Source organism: Schistocerca serialis, chromosome 1, assembly GCF_023864345.2.
Source record: "Schistocerca serialis cubense isolate TAMUIC-IGC-003099 chromosome 1, iqSchSeri2.2, whole genome shotgun sequence".
Lineage (NCBI taxonomy): Eukaryota > Metazoa > Arthropoda > Insecta > Orthoptera > Acrididae > Schistocerca > Schistocerca serialis.
In genome coordinates this window covers 721,500,322-721,526,444 of record NC_064638.1, presented here as the reverse complement: position 1 = coordinate 721,526,444, position 26,123 = coordinate 721,500,322, and the positions used below count along the sequence as shown (strand labels likewise).

The following is a 26,123-nucleotide window of genomic DNA, read 5'->3' as shown; positions in this document are numbered from 1 at the left end:
TTAGAAAATCCACCCTGCTTAGTTTTCTTGCAATTCTGCTGTAAACAGATTTCCTTCATCTTATACCATACTGCAGTAGCATGAGGACAATATGATTATTTTAGCTTCACGTATCTGTGCTGGAATTTATGCAAAAGTAAGTGATCTTATACTGTGAAAATGACAGCTGGAGGGCAAGTAAAAAAAATTCAAGTGCACTCATTCATTCATTCATTCATTCACTCACTTGTCGTGTTCAGTAAATCTCAACTTGAAGAAGAGCCTTTGCAGGTGGGGAATGAGTCCCCCATTAAATGGCGGAAGCAACCACTGCAGACTACCTCTATAAAGTATAAAAAGAACTACAAAATTATGACTAGTACTTATCTACTCACACTCATAATAAAATTACAGGAATTATTTCTTCATTACCTTAAGTTTTTATATTAGAAGAAAACAGTAATTTTGAAAAAATAAAATAAAAAAGACTTCTTATATAATACTCAGCTGCTGTTGTTATCTAATATTTCAACAAATAATTTATGTAATTTTATAGAGACAAATATCAGCTGCCTATATAACAGGCAAACCTACGTGTAGCATTTGTAGACTTAGAGAAAGTTTTTGACAATGTTGACTGGAATACTCTCTTTCAAATTCTGAAGGTGGTGGGGATAAAATAGAAGTCGTACAGAAACCAGATGGCAGCTATTAGAGTCTAGGGACGTGAAAGGAAAGCAGTGGTTGAGAAGCAAATGAGACAGGGTTGTAGCCTATCTCTGATGTTATTCAATCTGTATATTGAGCAAGCAGTAAAGGAAATAAAAATAAAAATTTGGGGTAGGAATTAATCCCCAGTGAAAAAATAAACACTTTGAGTTTTGCTGACGACATTGTAATTCTGTCAGAGACAGCAAAGTACCTGGAACAGCAGCTGAAAGGAATAGACAGTGTCTTGAAAGGAGGATATAAGATGAACATCAACAGAAGCAAAACAAGGCTAATACAATGTAGTCGAATTAAATCAGGTGATGCTGAGGGAATTAGATTCGGAAGTGAGATACTTAAAGTAGTATATGAGTTTTGCTATTTGGGAAGCAAAATAACTGATGACTGTTGATGTAGGGAGAATATAAAATGTAGACTGGCTATGGAAAGGATAGCGTTTCTGAAGAAAAGAAATTTGTTAACATCAAGTATAGATTTATGTCAGGAAGTCCTTTCTAAAAGTATTTGCATGGAGTGAGTCATGTTTGGAAGTAAAACATGGATGATAATTAATTTAGACAAGAAGAGAATAGACACTTTTGAAATGTGGTGCTCTGCAGAAAATGGTGAAGATTAGATGGGCATATCATGTAACTAATGAGAAGGTACTGAATAGAACTGGGGAGAAGAGGAATCGGCGGCACAATTTGACTAGAAGAAGGGATTGGTTGGTAGGACATGTTCTGAGGCATCGAGGGATCACCAATTTAGTATTGGAGGGAAGTGTACAGGGTAAAAATTGTAGAGGGAGACCAAGAGATGAATACACTAAGTAGATTCAGAAGGATATGGATTGCAGCAGTTATTCGGAGATGAAGAGGCTTGCACAGGATAGAGTAGCATGGAGAGCTGCATCTGACCAATCTCTGGACTGAAGACCACAACAACAACATATACCAGTATAATCAGGACCTGTTTAATATGAACATTAGTGTTAAGCAGAGCTTATGTCTGCGATCTCTCAGTTCTTGTAATATTTGGGATTTCCAGTTTCCTGCCTGATCTCTATGAGCAACATGTTATACTGTAGGACTTTGCACCAGAATATAAATCCTAATTATCAACTGTTGGTATGGATGCATAGTCTACATGTAAATTATTTTTCCTTCTTCATCCTTGTCTGTCATCTGCTAACTACTGTGAAGTGCATGGAAGAGGGTATGTTGTGTTGTATTAGTTATTAGGGCTTTTATCCATTCCATTCAAGTATAGTAGGCAGGAAAAATGATTGTTTAAATGCCTCCATGTATTCTGTAATTAATCTAATCTTTTTGTCACGATCCTTGCAGCAGTGATGTTTACGGGGTTGTAGTATGTTCCTGGAGCCACCATTTAAAGGTTGACTTTGAAACTTTGTAAGTAGGATTTATTGGGATAGTTTATGTTTACCTGGAGGATTCTTCCAGTTCAGTTTCTTCAGCATCTCTGTGACACTTTCCCATGAATCATACGTGTGACCATTTGTGATGCCCTTCTCTGTATACATTCAGTATCCCTTATTAGTCCTATTTTGTTCGGGCCCCAACACTTGAGCAATATTCTAGGATGGGTTGCATGTGTGTTTTGTAAGCAATTTCCTTTACAGACTGATTGTGTTTACCCAGTATTTTAACAATAAATGGAAGTCTATTGCCTACTTTACCCATGACTAAGCCTACCAGGTGTAGAAGTATGAAACCAGAATTTCCCTATAGATGGTGCTAGCCATCAGTGTAGGGCCTGTGAGACCATGTCTGCAGTGCCATCTGTCACCTGTAACAGCTGATGACGAATGTCAACATGTGGTAACGCAAGTTCCATACATTGGTATGTTTCAAACCCATAAACATGTTGAGTTTTGTGCCTGTGAACTATGATTTGCAGACAGCATTTGGTTTTTGTTATCATTTGAAGAAAACTGCTGCAGAATTGCATCAAATGCTTGTCAAAGCTTTCGGTGAACATGCTCTTGGGAAAACAGAAGTGGCTTGAGTATTTCAACAAATTCAAAGGTGGTAATTTTGGCGTGAGAAACGACGAGTGTGGGAAACCACCAAAAAAGTTTGAAGACAACAAATTGCAGGCTTTATTGGATGAAGATGGTACTCAGACTCAACAGGAACTCACAGAACAATTGAATGTGATGCAGAAAGCCATTTCTCTTTGGTTGAAAGCTACGGGTAAGGTGCAGAAAGTGGTAAAATGGGTTCTGCATGAAGTGAATGAAAGACAGCAAGCAAATCGAAAGACCACTTGTGAAATGCTGCTCACTAGATATAACAGAAAGTCATTTCTCCATCAAATAGTGACACGTGATGAAAAATGGATATATTTTGAGAATCCTAAGCATTGTAAATCTTGGTTGAATCCAGAAAAACCATCAACATTCACTGCTAGACCAAATCACTTTGGAAAGACGACAAAGCTCTCTGTTTGGTGAGTCTGTGTTTGGTGGGATCAGAAGTATGTCATCTATTATGAGCTGCTTAAAACTGGTGAAACAGTTAAGACTGATCGCTACCAACAACAAATGATTGATTTAAATTGAGCATTATTTGAAAAATGACCGGAATATGGAAAAGGCAATACAAAGTCATATTGCTCCATGATAACGCACCATCACACACAAGAAAACAGGTCAGGGAAACAATTTGGGTGTTGAGTTGGAAAACACTAGGGCATGCGGCTTAATCTCTAGACTTGGCTCCATCCGATTATCATCTATTTGCAATGCTGGGACATGCTCTCACTGAGCAACGCTTCAATTTGTATGAAAATGGCTTGCTGACTGGTTCGCTTCTAAAGAAGAACTGTTTCTTTGGCATGGCATTCATAGCCTGCTGGAGAGGTGGGAGTAATGTATAAATAGCAATGGAGATTATTTTGAATAAAATATGGTTTATCAGTTTCAGACAACAGACGTCTAATTATTGCAACCAAATTTTGGTTTCATACTTCCGCACCTGGTATGTGCTCATATTATTTCATGTTCCTACAAAGTAACACACCCAGGTATTATAATAAATTAACTGATTCCACATGTGACTCTAACCGATTCCAACTGACTCATTGATGTTATTGTCGTAGAGTAATATGTTTTTTTGTTTTGGGGAGTGCACAGTTTTACATTTCAATATTATGAAAAGGGTAGTTTCTGCATGTCATATAGTGGAGATGCTGAGTCACAAATAGGACAACAAATATACTGTCAGAAAGTGAGCTTTCATCCAACAAGGCCTTTGTCAAAAATAGGCAACTGCCAGAGACTGTGGTCATATGTGTGTGAGGTCGAATTTTGACAAAGGTCTTGTTAACTGAAAACTCACTTTCTGACAGTGTTTTTGTTGTGCCTATCAACAAATCAGCATCTCCACTATATGGTGAGTAGCAACTATCCTTTTTATAATATTGTTTCATTCCATCCTGGATTTTTCATTGTTCAGCTTTATATTTCTAAACATTTAAATCAAATTTCCAATCTTTGCATCTCTTTGAAATCTTATCAAGATTTGGATGAATATTTATATAGCTTCATTCAGACATTACTTCATTATAGACAGCTGCATACTCTGCAAAAAATCTGAGGTTACCATTAATATTGTCCATAAGGTTATGAGCAGTCTACAACAAATGGATACCGAGGATCTTGGATGGTGGATTTGTGCATTAGTTCTACTTCCCTTCTTGTAAATGCGTGACCTGTACTTCCTTCAAATACTGGGAATGGGTTTTTTGTTTGAAGGATTGATGATTGATTATAGTTAACACAGGGGCTAACTCAGTCCCAAGTTCAGTAAATCCAGTATAGAATCTGACAGGGGTTCCATCGGGCCCTGGAGCTTTGTTCAGTTTTAATGATTTCAGCTGTATCTCAATGCCACTGGCACTACCACTGATTTCACTCGTCTGTTCACTGGTACAAGGGTTAAATTGGGGCAGTTCTCTTGTATTTGAAACTTGAGTTAAACATTTATGCATTTGCTTTGCAACCCTCAGTTTCAGTTCCTGTCTCATCCATGAGTGACTAGATGCTAACTTTGGTGCCACTGACAGCCTTTACATATGACCAGAATTCCTGTGGTTTATTTTAAAGATCATTTGACAGTATTTTGATATGGTAGTCATTGAAGGCTTCACACACTTCACTCTTGACAGCCAAATGCATTTCATTTAGCATCTCTCTGTCAATGTACTTATAGCCCTTTGCTTTGTTTTATGCCCAACATGCAGTAGTCTCTGTTTATTTATAAGTTTCTTTACAGTGTTACAGTTGAAAATTGTATAGTTAGTCTTAAATTTATGTTGTAGCATGTGAATTGTATGTGACTTACAGAAGATATCTGGCTGGATGTAAGGGATTACGTGAAGACCTCAACCTTGTGAGATGAAACAAATGCATAAATAAATTCATTCTTGCTATTAACTATAAATACCATTAGGATATAAATGTATTGGAAAGTAAAGTAAACATCCCTACATACTCAAAGAGGTTTTTCCAAGCTGTTCTTTATGATCTTCACACAAAATGCTTATAAGCCAAAACAACATGATCACTGCCCACTGTGGGATTCAGTGCCACCTGCTGGTGTTCCAGACACATGATACAGTAGGAAAGTGTATAAGAGGAGCAGAGACATATGAAGAATCTTTCTAGGGATGATACAGGCAGCAGATTGGAAAACTCACTGACTTTGACAAAGGGTAAATTGTTATGGTCTGGCACCTGGGAACAAGCATGTTGTAAACAGTGAAACTGGTCAGCTTCTGCTGTCATGACCACCTATGGAAAGTGATTGAAGGACAGTGAAACCATGAGCAGGCTACAAGGTGTTGGACATACATGCCTCATCAAAGAACATGGAGGTCATTAGCTTGTCCACTGTATAAAGCAGGATGGGTAGTGATTTTTGGAAGATAAGATGAAGTACAATACTGGCACAGGCGTAAGTGTTTGAGTGCCAACCATTCATTGTACGCTGCTGAACATGTGGCTCCACATTAGATGACCACTATGTCTTCCTGCAGTAACCCAACAGCATCATCGATTATGATGGCTTTGAGCACAGGATTCTCAAGATTTGACAGTAGATCAATGGAAACATGTTGCATTTCAGATGACTCAGATATCTTGTTACACCAGCTTGGTTGTCATGTCCAGATACATAAACAGCTGCTCAAAATATGCAATGTGCCACAGAGGCAGACATGTGGTGGCAGTACTGATTATGGGGGCAGTTGCCTGAGCTCTCACGGGGGCCTATTGTAGTAACAGAAGGCATCGAGACAGTTGTGGACTATGTGAACATTACTTTAGTCCATCTACATCCCTATATACTTGATGACTTGATGTAACAATATGAGAGAAGGAAAGTTGCTCCTCACCATATAGCCGAGATGCTGAGTCGCGATAGGCACAATAAAAAGATTCACACAATCATAGCATTTGGCCATTAAGGCCTTTGTCAGCAGTAGACACACACACACACACACACACTCATGCAAGCACAACTTGCACACATGTCTGCAGTCTCAGAGAGCTGAAACTACACTGCAAGCAGCAGCACCAGTGCATGATGGGAGTGGTGACTGGGTGAAGGAAAGGAGGAGGCTGGGGCAGGGAGGGGGAGGGATAGTATGGTGGGAGTGACGGACAGTGAAGTGTTGCAGTTTAGACGGAGGGTAGGAGAGAAGGTGGAGAGGGGGGAGGGGTAAGTAGCAGAAAGGAGAGAAATAAAAATAAAAATAATTTAAAAGACTGGGTGTGGTGGTGAAATGACGGCTGTGTAGTGCTGGAATGGGAACAGGGAGGGGGCTGCATGGGTGAGGACAGTGACTAACAAAGGTTGAGGCCAGGAGGGTTACGGGAACATAGGATGTATTGCAGGAAAAGTTGCCACCTGCGCAATTCAGAAAAGCTGGTGTTGGTGGGAAGGATCCATATGGCACTGGCTGTGAAGCAGTCATTGAGATGAGGGGTGTCATGTTTGGCAGTGTGTTCAGCTACAGGGTGGTCCACTTGTTTTTTGACCAGTTTGTCGGTGGTCATTCATGCGGACAGACAGCTTGTTGGTTGTCATGCCTACATAGAATGCAGCACAGTGGTTGCAGCTTAGCTTGTAAATCACTTGACTGGTTTCACAGGTAGCCCTGCCTTTGATGGGATAGGTGATGTTAGTGACTGGACTGGAGTAGGTGGTGGTAGGAGGACAGGTCTTGTATCTAGGTCTGTTACAGGGGTATGAGCCATGAGGTAAGGGATTGGGAGCAGGGGTTGTGTAAGGATGGATGAGTATATTGTGTAGGTTCAGTGGACAGCGGAATACCACGGTAGGAGGGGTGGGAAGGATAGTGGGTAGGACACTTCTCATTTCAGGGCATGACGAGAGGTATTTTTTCGCATTTTTGAACCACCATGGATCCTTGCTCCTTCCATCTGCGTCAATACAGAAAAGTTGCCTTATCCTTAGCCAGATCCCAGTCCCACATACTGTTCCTGTGTTGTTGCTTGGCTCATGAAATCCCTGCTAATGGCCTTACCATCAAATTACCCATCTCTGGTGCCACCCCTCCTTCCACAATGACCTCCACCTGTTCAGACTCTGCCAATCCTTAGCCCTCACCAACAAAGTCCTGGAAAACCATATCAACCAAGCCCAATTCTTCTTGCAGTACCTTCTTTCCATCCACAAAATTCTCCTGCTATGTAATCCCAAATTCCTGGAACCCATAACACACATTGAAACTCTTGCCCTGCAGGAACTTGAGCAACATGCACAACGCCACCTCAAAAAGCTCTCCATCCTGCTCACTTCCTACTCCCGCCTCGGAGTACCGCTGTCCAGCACTTCTACAACAACCTCCAAACCTCCGCCATGCCCCCTCATAGTTGACAAACCTTGTCTTGCAGACCTACTACACTTACCCATCCCTCCAAAACTCCCTCTCACCACCACACAGAACTAAAAACTGAAACAGACCTGCAACACAATCATGAACCTTTCCTCCAGAAGCCTTAGTCCCACAGAAATATCAGTCCTTTCCAAAGGCCTCATCTTTTCCCCCACTCCTAAATTCAACCATGCGGGACTAGTTAAAGACCTTCTTTCTTTCTCCCGGTCCCTGCAGTGGAACACTTTTTTGCCACCAACCCAACCAATCACACTTAACCAAAGATCAATATTGAACCTTGCCTAACTCAGTTCACTCCTCCATCCAACCGTGATCCACTCTGACTGCCTCCAAACCAGCCCCTGTTAACTATTCAGAATTTCTCATCCTCAAACCTTGCCTCACCATCATTCCCGAAATCCCTCAACATGCATACTAACCTTACATCCACAGTAATAACTGCAGTCCACCATCTAAAAACTGATCCTGATCTTATAATCCTACCTGCAGACAAAGGCTCCACCACATGTAGTTTTGAACCGCAAGGATTACGTGGCAGAAGGACTCCGTCAGCTGTCAGATACTTCCACCTACAAACCATGCCACAGTGATCCCATTCCAGCAACCCAGCAGGACCTCCAGTCACTGCTCAAATCCCTAGGCCCATTCCAGAACTTCTCCCCAGAGTCCATCTCTCTACTTACCCCTACCACTCCCCGCGCTCCCACCCTCTACATGCTTCCTTAAGTCCATAAACCCAATCACCCAGCACACCCCATTGTGGCCAGTTACTGTGCCCCCACTGACAGAATCTCTGCTCTTGTAGACCAACACCTTCAACCTATTACTCGAAACCTATCTTCCTATATGAAAGATACCAACCATTTCCTCAACCGACTCTCCACAGTTCCTTTCCCTTTACCACACGGTGCCCTGCTCATCACAATTGATGCCACCTCCCTGTGCACTAACATTCCTAATGCCCATGGCCTTACTGCTATCGAACACTACATTTCCAGACACCCTATGGATTCCAAACCAACAACCTCCTTCCTAGTCTCCATGACAAACTATATCCTCACCCACAATTACTTCTCCTTTGAAGGCATTACCTACAAACAAATCCGCAGTAAGGCTGTGGGCACCCACATGGCACCATCCTAAGCTAACCTATTCATGGGCCATCTAGAGGAATTCTTCCTAAAAACCCAGAATCCTAAGCCCCCTCACCTGGTTCAGATTCATTGATTACATCTTTGCTATCTGGATTGAAGGTGAGGACACCTTATTCACATTCCTCCAGAACCTCAACAACTTCTCCCCCTTTTGCTTCAGCTGGTCCTACTCAACCCAACAAGCCACCTTCCTAGATGTTGACTTCCACCTCAGAGATGGCTACATCAGTACCTCTGTCCATATCAAACTAATCACCAGCAGTACCTCAACTTCGACAGCTGCCACCCGTTTCATACCAAGAAGTCTCTTCCATACAGCCTAGCCACCCATGGTCGTTGCATCTGCAGTGACTAGCAGTCCCTCTCTAAATATACCGAGGGTCTCACTGAAGCCTTCACTGACCCTAATTATCCACCCATCCTTGTACAAAAACAAATCTCCGTTGCCTTATCTTTCCAGTCTCCCACCACCTCCTAAAGTCCCACAGTCCGGCCACAGATGAGCATTCCCCTTGTAACTCAGTACCATTCGGGACTGGAGCAACAACTGAATTACATTCTCCATCAGGGTTTCGATTACCTCTCATCGTGCCCTGTAATGAGAAATGTCCTACCCACTATCCTTCCCACCCCTCCTGCCATGGTATTCTGCCGTCCACCAAAGATACACAATATACTCGTCCATCCTTACACAACCCCTGCTCCCAATACCTTACCTCATGGCTCATACCCCTGTAACAGACCTAGATGCAAGACCTGTCCCATACACCCTCCTACCACTACCTACTCCAGTTCGGTCACTAACATCACCTCTCCCATCAAAGGCAGGGCTACATGCGAAACCAGTCAAGTGATTTACAAGCTAAGTTGCAACTACTGTGCTGCATTCTATGTAGCCTTGACAACCAACAAGCTGTCTGTCCATATGAATCACCACCGACAAACTGGTCAAAAAACAAGTGGACCACCCTGTAGCTGAACACACTGCCAAACATGATACCCCTCATCTCAATGACTGCTTCACAGCCTGTGCCATATGGATCCATCCCACCAACACCAGCCTTTCTGAATTGCGCAGGTGGCAACTTTCCCTGCAATTCATCCTATGTTCCCGTAACCCTCCTGGCCTCAACCTTTGTTAGTCACTGTCCTCACCCATCCAAACCCCTCCCTGTTCCCATTCCAGCACTACGCAGCCATCATTTCACCGCCACACCCAGTCTTTTAATTTATTTTTATTTTTATTTCTCTCCTTTCCGCTACTTACCTCCTCCCTCCTCCACACCTTCTCTCCTACCCTTCGTCTAAACTGCAACACTTCACTGTACGTCACTCCCACCATACTATCCCTCCCCCTCCCTACCCAAGCCTCCTCCTTATCCCCACACAGTCGCCACTCCCAGCATGCACTGGTGCTGCTGCTCGCAGTGTAGTTTCAGCTCTCTGAGACTGCAGACGTGTGTGCAAGTTGCGCTTGCGTGAGTGTGTGTGTGTGTATGTGTGTCTACTGCTGACAAAGGCCTTAATGGCCGAAAGCTATGATTGTGTGAATCTTTTTGTTGTGCCTATCGCGACTTAGCATCTCCGCTATATGGTGAGTAGCAACTTTCCTTCTCTCATATTGTTACATTCCATCCTGGATTTTCCATTGTTTGATGACTTGATGTCTTTCCCGACAGTGATGGAACCTTCCAGCAGGATAACTGTCTGTGGCACAAGGCCAGAATCATTCTATAGTGGTTTGAAGAGGATGATAGTGAACTCACATGGATGTCTTGGCCACCAAATTCATCTGATCTGTGGAGAATCCATTAGGGATCATTGAGTAAATATGCATTGACTCATTGATTACAAAAGTAACTCAAAGGAGATGGTACCGAGTCAACACCAGACTTTAATACTTTGGTGGCAATAACATCATAACCAAAGAGTTATTACTTGTCAATGGCCCAATGATTTTTGGAATCTCTTTCACAGTTCATATCAACAAATTATGTCTGCTGTGAAGTTCAGGCACTTATATCTTTACACACACACACACACACACACACACACACACACACACACACACACACACACACATATTCAGGGTGCAGATCATCGTTCATTGATACAGCTACCTTATTCATTCCATAAATCTTTAAAAGGGTGCACATCCTGCTTGTAAGTATATACTTCTCTTCCCTTCCCTTCACTAATTTATTTTGAGATAACTTACTCCTACACCATTGAGAACCAGTACCTGATTGGCAACTTCCCATACCTATTTATGGAATTCCATTGGTTTGTCAAAAATGACACCAACTGTGTGATATGGACATTAATGGTCTCATTTGGATCTAATCTGGATGTTAGTACATCATTGGACTTAATCTAAATGTATTAGTTTCCACCCTTTCTTTCTCTCCTCAACATTATGTCACTAATATCTGCACATTATAATGCTGGGTCTGTGTGGCTGTGGCTTTGCGGTAACATCTATTTTCATCTCACTCAAATAAAAAAGAACTAAAATAAGTATCAGCAAGAGTAGAGCAATCTCTATGTTATAACTGTATTGTTTGTGTTTATTTTATGGTTGTATGAGTTATTTGTGCTCATAATTGGCTAGGAAACCCGGTTAGAGGGTAGCATTCTTGCGGCTATATAAGTAAATCTTATTGACATTGTTGGTGTAATGTAAGTCATGTGTATGTGTGGTGCAGGAAATATTTCCATTCACACTTCAAAGTACAACCAGCAGAACAGAACACTTGACAATATATTTTGCAGCAAATAATTTCCTCTGAATATTTATGTATGACCCCTTCATATGATAAAAGCAACTACCTGTTGCCAAAACAATCCTTATGTTACAAGCATTTATGAACAGATAAAATAGTACTATCCAATAAGTATGACGCTGTCAACATAATGTAAGCATATTTGACTGCAAAAACACTCAGTCCACTGATAGGTATGACTCTGTCAATATAAAATGAACGTGCAGCACTCCAAAACACTCAATACTCTGGTAATTATGACTCTCTTGCAACATAAGCATGTGTGGGAAGTTGTGCAAAGAGTATGTCTACTAGTATGACAAAATATAACCTGCCACATTTGGATGGCGAGGGACAGTGTGGAGCCAAAGTGCTGTGGTCTTCAGGCCACAGGAATACAGACTTGAGTTGTGAGGACCGCAAAGTTTCTGAACCCTGTACAGAATTTTAGTGTAGGTTCTTTTGTGGATGTGAACTATTGTTTCCTGAACAGCGTGTGGCACTTTTGAAAGAGTGTACCACAGTCTTACTGCACTTATGACATAACACACCACACAAAATACTACACCAAAAACTAGTATTAACAGTTGCTTTTAAACCAAAAAGTGGCAGTTTAAAGTTGCCCTTGCTTAATTATTTCTACTCAGAAGTTGTGAACAGTGCCTCTGAGAGAAAACATTTTCCTGGTTGTAACTAAAGCTTATCCTAGTACCTTATAGTTCTAGCATAATAACAATAGTAGAAGAAACTATAGGAGATAGAATAGTAAAAGGTGAAGAATTACTATACATAAATTAAAATATGAAGTACTATAATGACCAACTACAGTGTTGTAAGCATTCCTCTACATAGTTCAAACAAACTGAGAACCCACTGAGATTAATGACATGTAATTATAATCAGTGCATGACTGTGGGATCGAAGAGAGTATTCTGGCACACAATTTTGTAAACCGTGTACCTTAGTTTGCTTAGTATATGTATGAGGCTGTCAATGTTCCATTTCAAACTTCCATTTTTATTTCTTTTTGATTTTCCACAAATATTTAAAATCACTATTTGATGTGTAATGGGTAACCAAAAAGTTCTCATTTGAGGTTGTTGCTGCAGCATATATGCAACTTAGCATGACTCTGAAGTGGGTATGTAAACATCAATATGTAGGCAAGGGATTATTGTGGCATTATGTGTTTCCAATGTGCATACGGTAAGTGGGGAAAATGAAGTACGGTGACATTATAACCCAATGAATCCAAACAGGGACAACATACTGTTATTCTTTTCTTTGCTGCTGAAAGACAGACACCAGTAGACATTCACAGGAGAATGAAGAATGTGTATGAGGCAGCATGTCTATCAATCCAGCATTATGGAATGGTGTGCTAACTTCCATGCTGCTGCTTAAGAATAATGCATGTCCCTATTCTGCAAATTTTGTAACACAGAAATTATGCCAACTCAAGCTGGAGACACTCGAGCATCCACCCTACAATCCTGATCTCTCCCCATGCGATTATCTCACCTTCAGTCCCTTAAAACAGGCCTTGAAGAGTCAATAATTCCTGTCAGATGAGGATGTGCAGCAGACAATTATGGACCTGTTCACACAGCAGAACACGGTGTTTTACCAAATGCCTGTCTTCAACCTGGTGCATTGGTAGGATGATTTTCTCCATGCTCTTGGTGATTTTCATCTACATCTACATGGATACTCTGCAAATCATATTCAAGTGCCATCGAACCACCTTAACAATTCTCTATTATTCCAATCTCATACAGCGCATGGAAAGAATGAACACCTATATCTTTCTGTACGAGCTCTGACTTACCTTATGTTATCATGGTGATCATTTCTCCCTATGTAGGTCAGTGTCAACAAAATATTTTTGCATTTGGAGGAGAAGGTTGGTGATTGGAATTTTGTGAGAAGATTCCATTGCAACGAAAAACGCCTTTCTTTTAATGATTTCCAGCCCAAATCCTGTATCATTTCTGTGACATTCTCTCCCATATTTCACGATAATACAAAACGTGCTGCCTTTTTTTGAACTTTTTCGATGTACTCCGTCAGTCCTACCTTGTAAGAATCCCACACTGTGCAGCAGTATTCTAAAAGAGGGCGGACAAGTGTAGTGTAGGCAGTCTCCTTAGTAGGTCTGTTATATTTTCTAAGTGTCCTGCCAATAAAATGGTTAGCCTTCCCCACAACATTTTCTATGTGTTCCTTCCAATTTAAGTTGTTCATAATTGTAATACCTGGGTATTTAGTTGAATTTACGGCTTTTAGATTAGACTGATTTATCGTGTAACCGAAGTTTAACGAATTCCTTTTAACACTCATGTGGATGACCTCACACTTTTTGTTATTTAGGGTCAATTGCCACTTTTCACACCATTCAGATATCTTTTCTAAATCGTTTTACAGTTTGTTTTGATATTATGATGCTTTTACTAGTCAATAATGGACAGCATCATCTGCAAACAACTGAAGACGGCTGCTCAGATTGTCTCCAAAATCGTTTATATAGATAAGGAACAGCAAAGGGCCAATAACACTACCTTGGGCAACACCAGAAATCGCTTCTGTTTTACTCGATGACTTTCCATCAATTACTACAAACTGTGACCTCTCTGACAGGAAATCACAAATCCAGTTACATAACTGAGACGATATTCCATAAACACGCAATTTCACTACGAACTGCTTGTGTGGTACAGCATCAAAAGCCTTCCAGAAATCCTGAAATACAGAATCAACCTGAAATCGCTTGTCAATAGCACTCAACACTTCATGTGAATAAAGAGCTAGTTGTGTTTCACAGGAATGATGCTTTCTAAACCCATGTTGACTGTGTGTCAATAGACCAATTTCTTCGAGGTAATTCATAATGTTCGAACACAATATATGTTCTAGAATCCTGCTGCATATCTATGTTAACGATATGGGCCTGTAATTTAGGGGATTACTCCTGCTACCTTTCTTGAATATTGGTGTGACCTGTGCAACTTTCCAGTCTTTGGGTACATATCTTTCAGTGAGCAAACGATTGTATATGATTATGGGCCTACTGCACCAGCATACTCTGAAAGGAACCTAATTGGCATACAGTCTGGACCAGAAGACTTGCTTTTATTTAGTGATTTAAGTTGCTTCACTACTCCGAGGATATTTACTTCTACGTTACTCATGTTGGCAGCTGTTCTTGGTTTGAGTTCTGGAATATTTACTTCATCTTCTTTTTTGAAGGCAGTTTGGAAGGCTGTGCTTAGTAACTCTGGACATTAACAGCTAAAGATATTGAAACACTTGATGCATTTGAAAGAAAGGTACTTAGATGAATTATCGGCCCAATCTGTGAAAGAGGAAGATGAAGGAGGAGATACAACCATGGGTTGTATACCATATACAAAGACCAGCCCATCAGAAGGATAGTGAAATCATCCAGACTGAGGTAGGTGGGACATGTGGGTCGCATGAATGATACAGAAGTACCAAAAAGAATATTACAAGGAAAGCCAGGAGGGCAGAGAGGACGTGGTCGACCAAGAGCCAGATGGGAAGATGGACTAATCGAAGTTCTTAGGAAGGTGGGCTATAAAACTGCAGAGTATTGGCAAAGGACCTAGAGAGATGGAAGTAAATTATAGAAGACGCCAAGGCTCAGCATGAGCTTTAGAGCCAAGAAAGAAGAAGAAGAAGAAGAAGTGTTTAGTAACTCTACTTTGGCAGCACTTTTCCTGATTGGCATACTGATTATGGACTGTACAGTATTCAAACAGAAACTTTTCAGTCACCCCTTGTAACTTAACATTCAAACATAGATGTATAGCTAAACCTGACTCTGTCCTTTTTGTATGTAATCATTTCACTAAATGTTAACACTAAGTCATTTGAGCTTAGTCTTATATCATTTAAATTAACTCCAAATGCTTCTCTATTTTTTTTTGGTAAAGTTCTGCATTTTAGCCATGGATAGATCAATCGGACCCAACCCACTACCGTGTCATCCTCTGCCAAAGGTGTAATCAGATATGGTATGGAGCGGCATGTGGTCAGCACACTGCTCTTCCAGATATTTTTAGATTTCTTGACCTTGGAACTGCTATTAATCAGTTAAGTTGTTCCTCAGTTGGCACCACGAGGCTAAGTGCATCCCACACCAATTTCCTTGCCAAGAAAAAATTCCTGGCAGAATCAGACCTGGGTCCCCCACATGGCGGTCAGCCAAATGCTAGTAGACAACTAAAATCAATTATTTCCAAACTGTTGACTAAAATCTGCCACATAAATGTTCCACCAGTTTGATTTCCACCAGGCATTAAAATCAAATAATCTTTCCCAAATAGGGTTATCAGCTACAAAGTCTGACAAAAGAGGTGTGTTAATTGTTACCTCTAAAGTTGACAAAGTGGACAATGAGCAGTCTTTTTGTTGTGCTTTGCTACTCAATGTTTCCACTGTACAATTTGTTTTAATACTGTATTTAAATCAATAACATATATGTGTGATGGATCTATGATCAAATCAGACTGTGCAGATACATCAGAATGTAACTCTTCTGCTTTATTTAAGATGGTATTTTCCAATTCAATATTTTATTATTATTTCTTAGTTTTCTGTATGAAACACTGTGATCCAGGTGTAATCCCAAAAATGAGGTCTCCTGTTTTTTTATAAATACATAGACCAGTTTATTTCTACAAGATGAAAGAAGAGGTTCATAACTTTCTGAACAGCATGGCAGTGAGCTGGTATGACATGGGCATACAAAAACTGCCACAGCACCTACAAAAATGCAGTGACAGAAATGGTGAATATGTCAAAAAATAACTAAATATTCAAGCTGTAAACTGATGTAAACCATTGTTGAAATAAACAGGTCTATGTACTTATAAGAAAATAGGAGACCTTACTATTGGGATTACCCTCGTATATTGATCAAATTTCTGGTTAGTTACTTGTAATTTGACTTTTAATTCATCTCTTTGAGCCTTTAAATCTGCTTTTAAATCTGCATTATCTAGTCAAGTATTCATCTCAGATGTGGCTTTAAAAATTTCCTCCTTTTTTCTGAGTTGCTACTGGTATGCCACTTAAAAGATAATAAATTTTCCACTAATCTCCTGATATTGTTGCTGCTTGCTGTGGCATAGGATCTGATGACACAGTCATAGTCCTTTGTAGTTCTGGCCAACAGACTCCCAAATTACAGCTTTATTAAATTATTTGGCAACATTTATATTATTATTTAATTTATTTAGTTTCAGTTGACAAACTATTTCTAGTTTCAACACTTGTAATGCTTGTGATTACTTGGGCCTTCACTACTGAATCAAATGTCAGTGGCAAAAGTGACAATTTCCTGTAAATCTCTGATTAAAAATCTTAAATCTTCTTCAATAATTCAGTTTATTTTTATTCATCAATTTAATTAACTTCCAGCAGTAATTGTTCTGGATGATTTTCCTAGGACACTGTAATGTGAATATCACTGATGTTAATAACTAATTTGTCTGCGAGCTCTGACTAGCTGATATTATGTAGTAGGTTGCACTGTTTTATTTCTTCATGACCATGTATTCTAAAAAAACTCAGATTTCTTCTTCATATTTTGCAGTAGGCATTGGAAGCACAGAACTTAGCATACTCTGTAAATGCGTAAATAAATATGATACTTTTCCATTCATTGTGATGCATGTTCTTGCACTATTATACAAATATCTTCTTCATGAACAGTACTTTCTCCAGGAATGTTGCAATGATTACTTGAGTCTCAATCTCAGTGTAAATTTTATGGTGACATATGACAGCACAACAAGAGAATAATCTGTTTTTGACATATCTTTGTACATCTTTTGTTCACTGTGATGTCATCAGTATTGTCATGATATGCTCTTTACTCAGCATTGCACCCTGCTTCTCCAAGCAACACTGAAGCATGAAACAAATGCAATGCCTGGCTGTTACTGCAACTCATGGTAATACTGCAGTCGCCATCCCACATTGAACTAGTGAGGTGTTTGTCCATATCCATTCATATACAGAATAGCCACTGGCTGTAGGCACTTAGTGCTACTTGTGTAAAATCATAGTGGGTAGGAAGGGGGAGGGGGGGGGGGGGAGGGTATGGGGTGCATTGCTTATAAACTTATAAAAGAATGAACATGCTGTGATTATGCTGTCAACACCAGCAAAAAACAACACTCTCGTTTTATAATCAAATTTTTCAAAATTTTAGAGGTTTTAGATCTACAAGCTGATACCTTGTGAAGAGTGACAGTTTTCCAATTCTGCCCCAATAAAAGAATCCCTGTATGTTGTTTGTACTGTATAACTAATGTGTCTTTCATGTAGTTTTGATGCTTTCTTCCCTCTTGGTAGTAACATTCAGGTTTTTCTTTCATCCTAGTATTATATCTGTAGTATGAAGTGTAAATAGCTCCTATCAGTTTCCTAATAACATAGAGACACTAATTTTCATGTTATTATTATTATTATGTGTAATTTCTTATCTTTAGTTTGTGCCTATATGATTATAAAACAGATATTGTAATTTGGTAATTTCTATGCTGCTTCATGGATTATAGTTGTACAAACTGGATGCATTTTCATGGAAGAGAAATACATTTTGACCTGTCTGAAATAGTGTTTCCTCATTGCAGGAATAAGGGCTTGGAACTATAGGAATTTGTTTGAGCAAGTGGCAGGCAGTATCACTCACACGTGTAAATTGTGTGGTAAAGCTGTGTCACATCTGTGGAATCACTATCATGTTCACTTTCCTGGCCAATATCGTTGTGCACACTGCCCCAGTGTGTTTTCACGGAGTGACTCGCTTCGCTACCACTACCGGACAAAGCACCTGACATTCCCTGCGCACTTTACAAGTGTCTAGTTATCATCTCTGAACAATAAATACTTCCTGTTTTTGAGTGTCTGCAGGGAACCAATGTAAAAATCTTTGTCATAAATGTATGTTTTGTGTGAAGTCACTGTGTTATCTTGTTCCTTTAAATGTAATCAGTTCATGACCTAGAGGCTAATGTGTAGCCACCATTATGACTTTTTATAAATTAAAGAATATCATTTGTACAAATATCAGATGTTTTTAAAGAAAAAAGTGTTGTTATATGAACCAAAATAGTTCACAAAGCACCAAAATCATTGTAGCATTATCTAATTTTTATTTGCTGGCCTAGCTCAAAAATTTATGTTTATTTAATGATGACACTTTACTAAAATTATCTTTGTTGCTGTTTATATCACTATTAGAATTGCCTTTTGTAAATATTTGTTACATAAAAAAGAAACATTTGCTTTACTTTCAGTTACATTTAATTAATCATTGTTCATTTCTGGGTCTTCAGTGTTGCAGTAATTCGATTAGAGTAAGATCATCAGTTTATGAGTCAGTCAGTAATTGAAGTACCTAATGAGAGTACCTTAACATAGTTTGTTAAGTGAGTCACCTAGTGCATAAATTATTCAACACAAGCAGAGTTAGAGTAGTGGGCCATTTCTGTGCCAGCTGGTACTATCAATAATAATGTATCTGCACTACAGTTGTATCTTATTCTGAACTGTCCTTTAAAGTGCTTAATTTCTATCTGTGTTTTCACACCTTAAAGCAAAAGGAGGAAAAGCAACAGTCTTATGATGGAGATCCAGTTGTGCATCCATATCCTAATTCTATAAATGAACTCCTCATCCAGGCTGTGAAGGCCCAAGGGTCGTCAACCAGCTGGCATGTCATGTGGTATGGAGGGGCATGTGGTCAGTAAATCACTCTCCTGACTGCTTTGCGGACTTTCCAGACTATGGAGTCACTACTGTTCAGTCAAGTAACTCCTCAATTGGCATCATGAGGGTGAGTGCACCCCATACCAGTCCTTTCACCAAGGAAAAATCCTTGGCAGTACTGGGGATCAAACCTGGGGTCTCTGCATGGCAGTCTGCTAAGCTGACCACTCAGCTACAGAGGCAGACATCCTAATTCTCTACCTCTCATTAATTAGTATCCCGTCACATATAGTACAAGAGAAAAGTTACTTTTCTTATCACAAAATCACCCAGTCGTGTATAGTGCAGAAGAAAAGTTACTTTCCTCCTCACACCTCTGAAATCTTTTTGAAGTACACTTTATTTTCATGTAGCTCTCTCGAGTTCTGAGCATTAACAGAATACTGCCAACAGATGGTAGCACTTTTTACTGTAAAACTGTTACTCTTGTTTTACAATATAATAATCAATTAATGACACTGCACATTTGTTCAGGAGTGCTAGGGTGTTTTCATATTGCAGTCTCTCTGTTTTGTTGTTATTGACATTCCTAATTATGTTTTGTGTCCATTAACATAATTTATTCTGTCAGATAACAATACTTTATTCTTTCTGTACATTCATTATCATATGTCAGAGAGCATGCATTGTGCATTCATTTAAATGTACCGTCCTTACATTATACACCTCCTCCTTTACCTTCCTAAAGTAACAGTATGCTGGGAAAATAGTATTGTTTCTTTCCCTAGAAAAACGCATCATTGTTCTGGATTTTGTGTTTTGCATTAATTTTTTTTCTATTTTTATAATGTCTCTGTTAATCTGCACATATTCTGAATGGTGCAATAGGAAACATGATGGTTCACATGCAGCAAACAAGCTAATATTTTTCCTATACAATATAAGAATTGTAGAAGTTTTCTGATGATATATGTCATGATAAACTGAATATACCATATGAGTACATATTTTGCAGGTTTCTCTGCAACATCAAAAGTGAGAAATTTCATCTGTGTGCCTGAAGTTTTAGTTTTGTGCCTCTCATAATTGACTTTGAAGTCTTGTCTGTAATGGTACATTTAAAAGTTAATGAATTTCAAAAACAAATTGGTAAGGTTTTCATCAAACTCAAGTAGTATCTGATTGTGCATCTTTATTATGGTACCTTTTATTTTAAGCCACTAGTACCTCGTATATACTGTATGTACTGTCAAGACATAACAGAAGTGTTTTGAAAAACGTCAACATAAAAACATCTGATGCTGACATGTCCACTAAATTTATCCAGTTTCTATCCTGCTGGTACAAAAACTGTGCATAATTTTTAGAAGTCTTGGTGTAACAGACATCAGAAAAACTCTTTTTCCCATCCGTTTCTTTCAGTGCACCTTTCATAAGAACTTACCGTGGGTGATTGATGTTAAAAAAGAAACATCAAGAATTTACATCAGAATGATGACAGACACACCAACTCACACTGCAGAATTCAACTCATTGTCTGTCTACTACATGAATGGGGCCAATGGTCTGATTTATTAGTCATATTAACATTAAAATCTAAAACTAAATGTCAGGTATTTGTATTTGAGATCACTGACAAAAAGTGCAATTTCTTACTTTTTCAGAAACTCACCTTTATATATCACAGTTTCTCTTCTCCAATTTGGTTGTACCGGTGTGTCCTGTTGAACTAATTACTGAAGACTTCACTATTATGGGAAGGTTTTTCAGGAATATTTCATAGTCAGATATTGCCACATCCAGAAATTCAAAACAGGAATCATACGTGACTTCTTTCCCTACTGAAGGCAATATAACAAACATGTATGCCAAGATTGGGTCAAAGATAGAGTAAGAAATGTATGATTTTGAGTGATTACATCTTGGAAACACTACATTCTTTTGAAAATATTGGGAGGTCTTCTTTCAGTATAGCAATTTTCTGTTAATATCATTGTGTTCATCTACAGTGAAGATGTGCATGCCATTCCTTTGTGCTTATTTCTTGCTCATGTAACTTTTGTTGGATGATAATCATTACAGGGTAAATAAATGTATGAACAACTCTGTACCTGTGTAGTATTATTGTAGCCGCATTTTAGCACAAGTGGAATGGTGTATATCAATTTTAACAAGTCAGAATTAAATTTATTAACAATCCACCTGTAATTCACCTGACATGGACCTGGTGCAACATAACTTACCATTTTAGGTCATTCTCCTGCTATAAATAGTCCTAGTGGACATTCGTTAAATAAAATACACAACACAGTAGCAAATGATTTTCACTTTTTCCATATTTATGCCACATAATATTCCTTTTCTGATGTTCAACTCTGTAATATATGTGAGTCTCTGTATTTGAACCAGATCAGCAAATAACACTAATTGAAAAACATTCACGAAGTTCATTGGTGGCAAATTAACATATTCCTTTACATGACTCTGATAAACATACTGACTTCACATTTTAACAGCATGGAGTTAACTGTCTGAGAAACAAGTGAAGTTTGCAGTTACACTAGTAGTCCATGGCTGAAAAGTTACATAGTGAGCTCTTACTCATAACTACATGGTTTTAATGTAATAATAAGTAATCAAATGATATTAATGTATTAAATGCTGAATTTTGACTGTCTAAGATTTTACATGTTATGCCTCTTTATACATGAGCTTAATATTTAAAATAACAATTTCTTGAAATACAAGCTTGTAACATGTTACATAGGTAGTAACATAAAACTCAGGAAAATGAAAAGAAACAGAGATGACAGTCAGTGATGTAAGTTTGTTTAACTAATAGAGGATATCCAGAAAACACTAAAAATAATAGGTACTATTTATGAGGTTGATTTTAAGATACACAAGGATTTTCAAACCCACCAAAAAGTTTAGACAAAGTGAAATTTTCTGATTGGAATAATTAACTAACCGACAAGTTATTTTTATGCAAATTTGCATTTTTGGACACACAGAAATTGGGGTTATGGAACTATGGTAGTGAATTCTGATGAAAAGAAGTAAATTTTAAGATATTAATGTTCTGGAACTTCCAAATACAAATAATTTTTGAAATACAAAGTTTTTGGAAAGAGTAACGTGTTTATTACAAATAGGAAAATGGGGACTTTCAAATAATCTGTACTAATTTAGAAACAAACAACTACTTGCTTATAGAATATTTCACATTCACATGGTTTGCAAATGTAGTAAATCATGAATATTTTTTTGGAAACAAGATTATCTTCACTGACTGAGAAATTACAAACTAAATAAGAAAGTTGTGAATATCATCACTTAAATAAGTAATAAAAGATATTTTGAATGAGTGTTATATGTGTACTGTTAACAAAACAGGAACAGACAAGTGGGGAAAAAATAACATTGATGCCAAGAGTGATTTAAGAAGAAGTAGCATATTTCCAAGTTTCTCTGTTACTCACTGACAGAAGTTCAAAGTGCTGAGAATTCTGCCACTGTATTCAATAATATTGTATGTACTGATTGAAAATCCATCTGACATGAAGCACAATGTGTGAGGTTTCAAGAGACATGCAGTGATCAGCTCTTCAGATGGTGGGAAAGTGCAGCAGATATCATCTTAGATCATTCTTCAGTAACAGCTACTGCTATTCAGGAATTGGTATTTATTTTTGAAAGAATTTTGCTTGTGGCATATTAAGAATCAGTTCACTCAGAACAACTGACTCTAAACCACTTATTTAAACAAGAGAAAGAAAGTGATCATTAAATGTTTTATAGTAATGAAGCCAACTAAATATAGATTTATCTCACTAAAAAAGTGAATGAAAAATTTATCAAAAAACAAAGATGATGTGACTTACCAAACGAAAGTGCTGGCAGGTCAAAAGACACACAAACATACACACAAAATTCAAGCTTTCGCAACAAACTGTTGCCTCATCAGGAAAGAGGGAAGGAGAGGGAAAGACGAAAGGATGTGGGTTTTAAGGGAGAGGGTAAGGAGTCATCTCAATCCCGGGAGCGGAAAGACTTACCTTAGGGGGAAAAAAGGACGGGTATACACTCGCACACACACACGTATCCATCCACACATATACAGACACAAGCAGACATATTTAAATGGTCTTTAAATATCTCTGCTTGTGTCTGTATATGTGTGGATGGATATATGTGTGTGTGCGAGTGTATACCCGTCCTTTTTTCCCCCTAAGGTAAGTCTTTCCACTCCCAGGATTGGGATGACTCGTTACCCTCTCCCTTAAAACCCACATCCTTTCGTCTTTCCCTCTCCTTCCCTCTTTCCTGATGAGGCAACAGTTTGTTGCGAAAGCTTGAATTTTGTGTGTATGTTTGTGTGTCTTTCGACCTGCCAGCGCTTTCATTTGGTAAGTCACATCATCTTTGTTTTTTGATAAATTTTTCCCACGTGGATTGTTTCCCTCTATTATATTAAAAAAGTGAATGTGTACATTTGAGTGCTTTTGCCTCTGTATGACATGTTGTTGTTGTTGTTGTGGTCTTCAGTCCTGAGACTGGTTTGATGCAGCTCTCCATGCTACTGTATCCTGTGCAAGCTTCTTCATCTCCCAGTACCTACTGCAGCCTACATCCTTCTGAATCTGGTTAGTGTATTCATCTCTTGGTCTCCCTCTACGATTTTTACCCTCCACGCTGCCCTCCAGTACGAAATTGGTGATCCCATGATGCCTCAGAACATGCCCTACCTACCGATCCCTTCTTCTAGTCAAGTTGTGCCACAAACTCCTCTTCTCCCCAATTCTATTCAGTACCTCCTCATTAGTTATGTGATCTAGCCATCTAATCGTCAGCATTCTTCAGTAGCACCACATTTGAAAAGCTTCTATTCTCTTGTTGTCTACACTATTTATCGTCCATGCTTCACTTCCATACATGGCTACACTCCATACAAATACTTTCAGAAACGACTTCCTGATACTTATATCAATACTCGATGTTAACTAATTTCTCTTCTTCAGAAACGCTTTCCTTGCCATTGGCAGTCTACATTTTATATCCTCTCTACTTCGACCATCATCAGTTATTTTGCTCCCCAAATAGCAAAACTCCTTTACTACTTTCAGTGTCTCATTTCCTAATCTAATTCCCTCAGCATCACCCGATTTAATTCGGCTACATTCCATTATCCTCGTTTTGCTTTTGTTGATGTTCGTCTTATACCCTCTTTTCAAGACACTGTCCATTCCGTTCAACTGCTCTTCCAAGTCCTTTGCTGTCTCTGACAGACATAGTGCTTTTATTTCTGTTTTGTCAATGGTATGCATGTACTCCAGAAAAATCTTGAAATTAAAACAAATTTAATAGGTACATACTGTTAAACTAAGTGCAGGAAGAGCATTAATTACTGGGAGAAGATTTGGAGTGACTGAGGTTACATATATTTTAAAATGGCATTCAAAAATGATACTTGAAGGCTATTACAAATCTTTTCACATGAAGAAAAGCTGTATGTGTAGTACATTGAGCACACAAGATTTTTATTGAGAAATGAATTTTAGTTCCACTGCAGTTATTGGATGGGCTTACAATGTCTGATTTAAGCTGATCCATTAATTTCATGACATAAACACTGCATTGATGCACATGTATCCGATTTTTTGGGAATTCCAGAAAACACATGATGCTGCATGGTAGGCACTGTTAATCTCAGGCTCTCCTATTTGAGACACATTAGAAGCCAACACTTGTTCAATTGGCTACCTCCAACAATCCTATTAGTTGCCATCTTGGGCTAGCAAAACTCTGAGATAGGGTAGCAATGCACTTCTCATACTTAGCAGAAGTTCACCAGTAAGTTTAACAGGCAAATAAAATATCCAGAAAAGATATTATAAATTACTGATGACTTGTTTTATTCAAATTTTATTTTTATGAACTAAAATTTGTTTAATCTGTTATTGCATACCTAATGAAGATATTGATATTAAACAATGGAAAATCCAGGGATGGAATGTAACAATATTATGAAAAGGAAAGTTGGTACTCACCATATAGCAGCAGTTCTGAGTCACAGATAGGTACAACAAAAAGTCTGTTCTAAATAAAGCTTTCAGCCTGTAAGGCCTTTGTCGAAAACAGATCTCTCTCTCTCTCTCTCTCTCTCTCTCTCTCTCACACACACACACACACACACACACACACACACACATGCATGCACACACACACACACACACACACAAATCAGTAGTACCAGTTCATGATGGGAGTGGCGACTGCCTAACTCAGTTCACTCCTCCATCTAACCATGATCCATCCGCAAGGCCCCCAAACCATCCCCTGTTAACTTTCCAAAATTTCTTATCCTCGAACCTTGCCTCACTATTATTCCCCAAGTCCCTCAACGTGCAAACTGACCTTACATCCACAGCAAGAACTGCAGTCCACCATTTACAATCTGATCCCGACCTTATAATCCTACGTGCAGACAAAAGGCTCCACCACTGTTGTTTTGAACCACAAGGATTACCTGGCAAAAGGACTCCTCCAGCTGTCAGATACATCCACAAACCTTGCCACAGTGACCCCATTCCAGAAATCCAGCAGGATCCCCAGTCACTTCTCAAATCCTTAGGCCCATCCCATAACCTCTCCCTGGAGCTCATCTCTCTGTTTTGACGCGCAAGTTGCCGAAGTGGCATCATATCAAAAGAGTTACACCGGCGAACGGTCTACCTGACGGGAGGTCCTAGTCACATGACATTAATATATCTCTCTGTTCACCCCTACCACTCCCCACACTCGTACCTACTACATGCTTCCTAAGTCCATA

General features: G+C 39.0%; 1 protein-coding gene across 8 annotated transcripts in view; it reads left to right on the top strand.

The window, feature by feature from the left end:
• Nucleotides 1-26,123, top strand: part of LOC126481406 (sex determination protein fruitless-like) — a 417,410-nt gene that overhangs the window by 300,996 nt on the left and 90,291 nt on the right. The window contains exon 6 of one of the 8 annotated variants that reach the window (XR_007587570.1): nucleotides 18,214-18,350. The exons of 5 other annotated variants lie outside the window; for them this stretch is intronic. Coding sequence is in view for 2 of the 3 variants with exons in the window: in XM_050105201.1 (XP_049961158.1) it covers nucleotides 18,214-18,446 (233 nt within the window). In the remaining variant the exon portion in view is untranslated. Of the gene's footprint in view, nucleotides 1-18,213; nucleotides 18,755-26,123 lie in introns of those variants that run through there. 2 more of the 8 variants (XM_050105201.1, XM_050105169.1) reach the window with 2 other exon arrangements.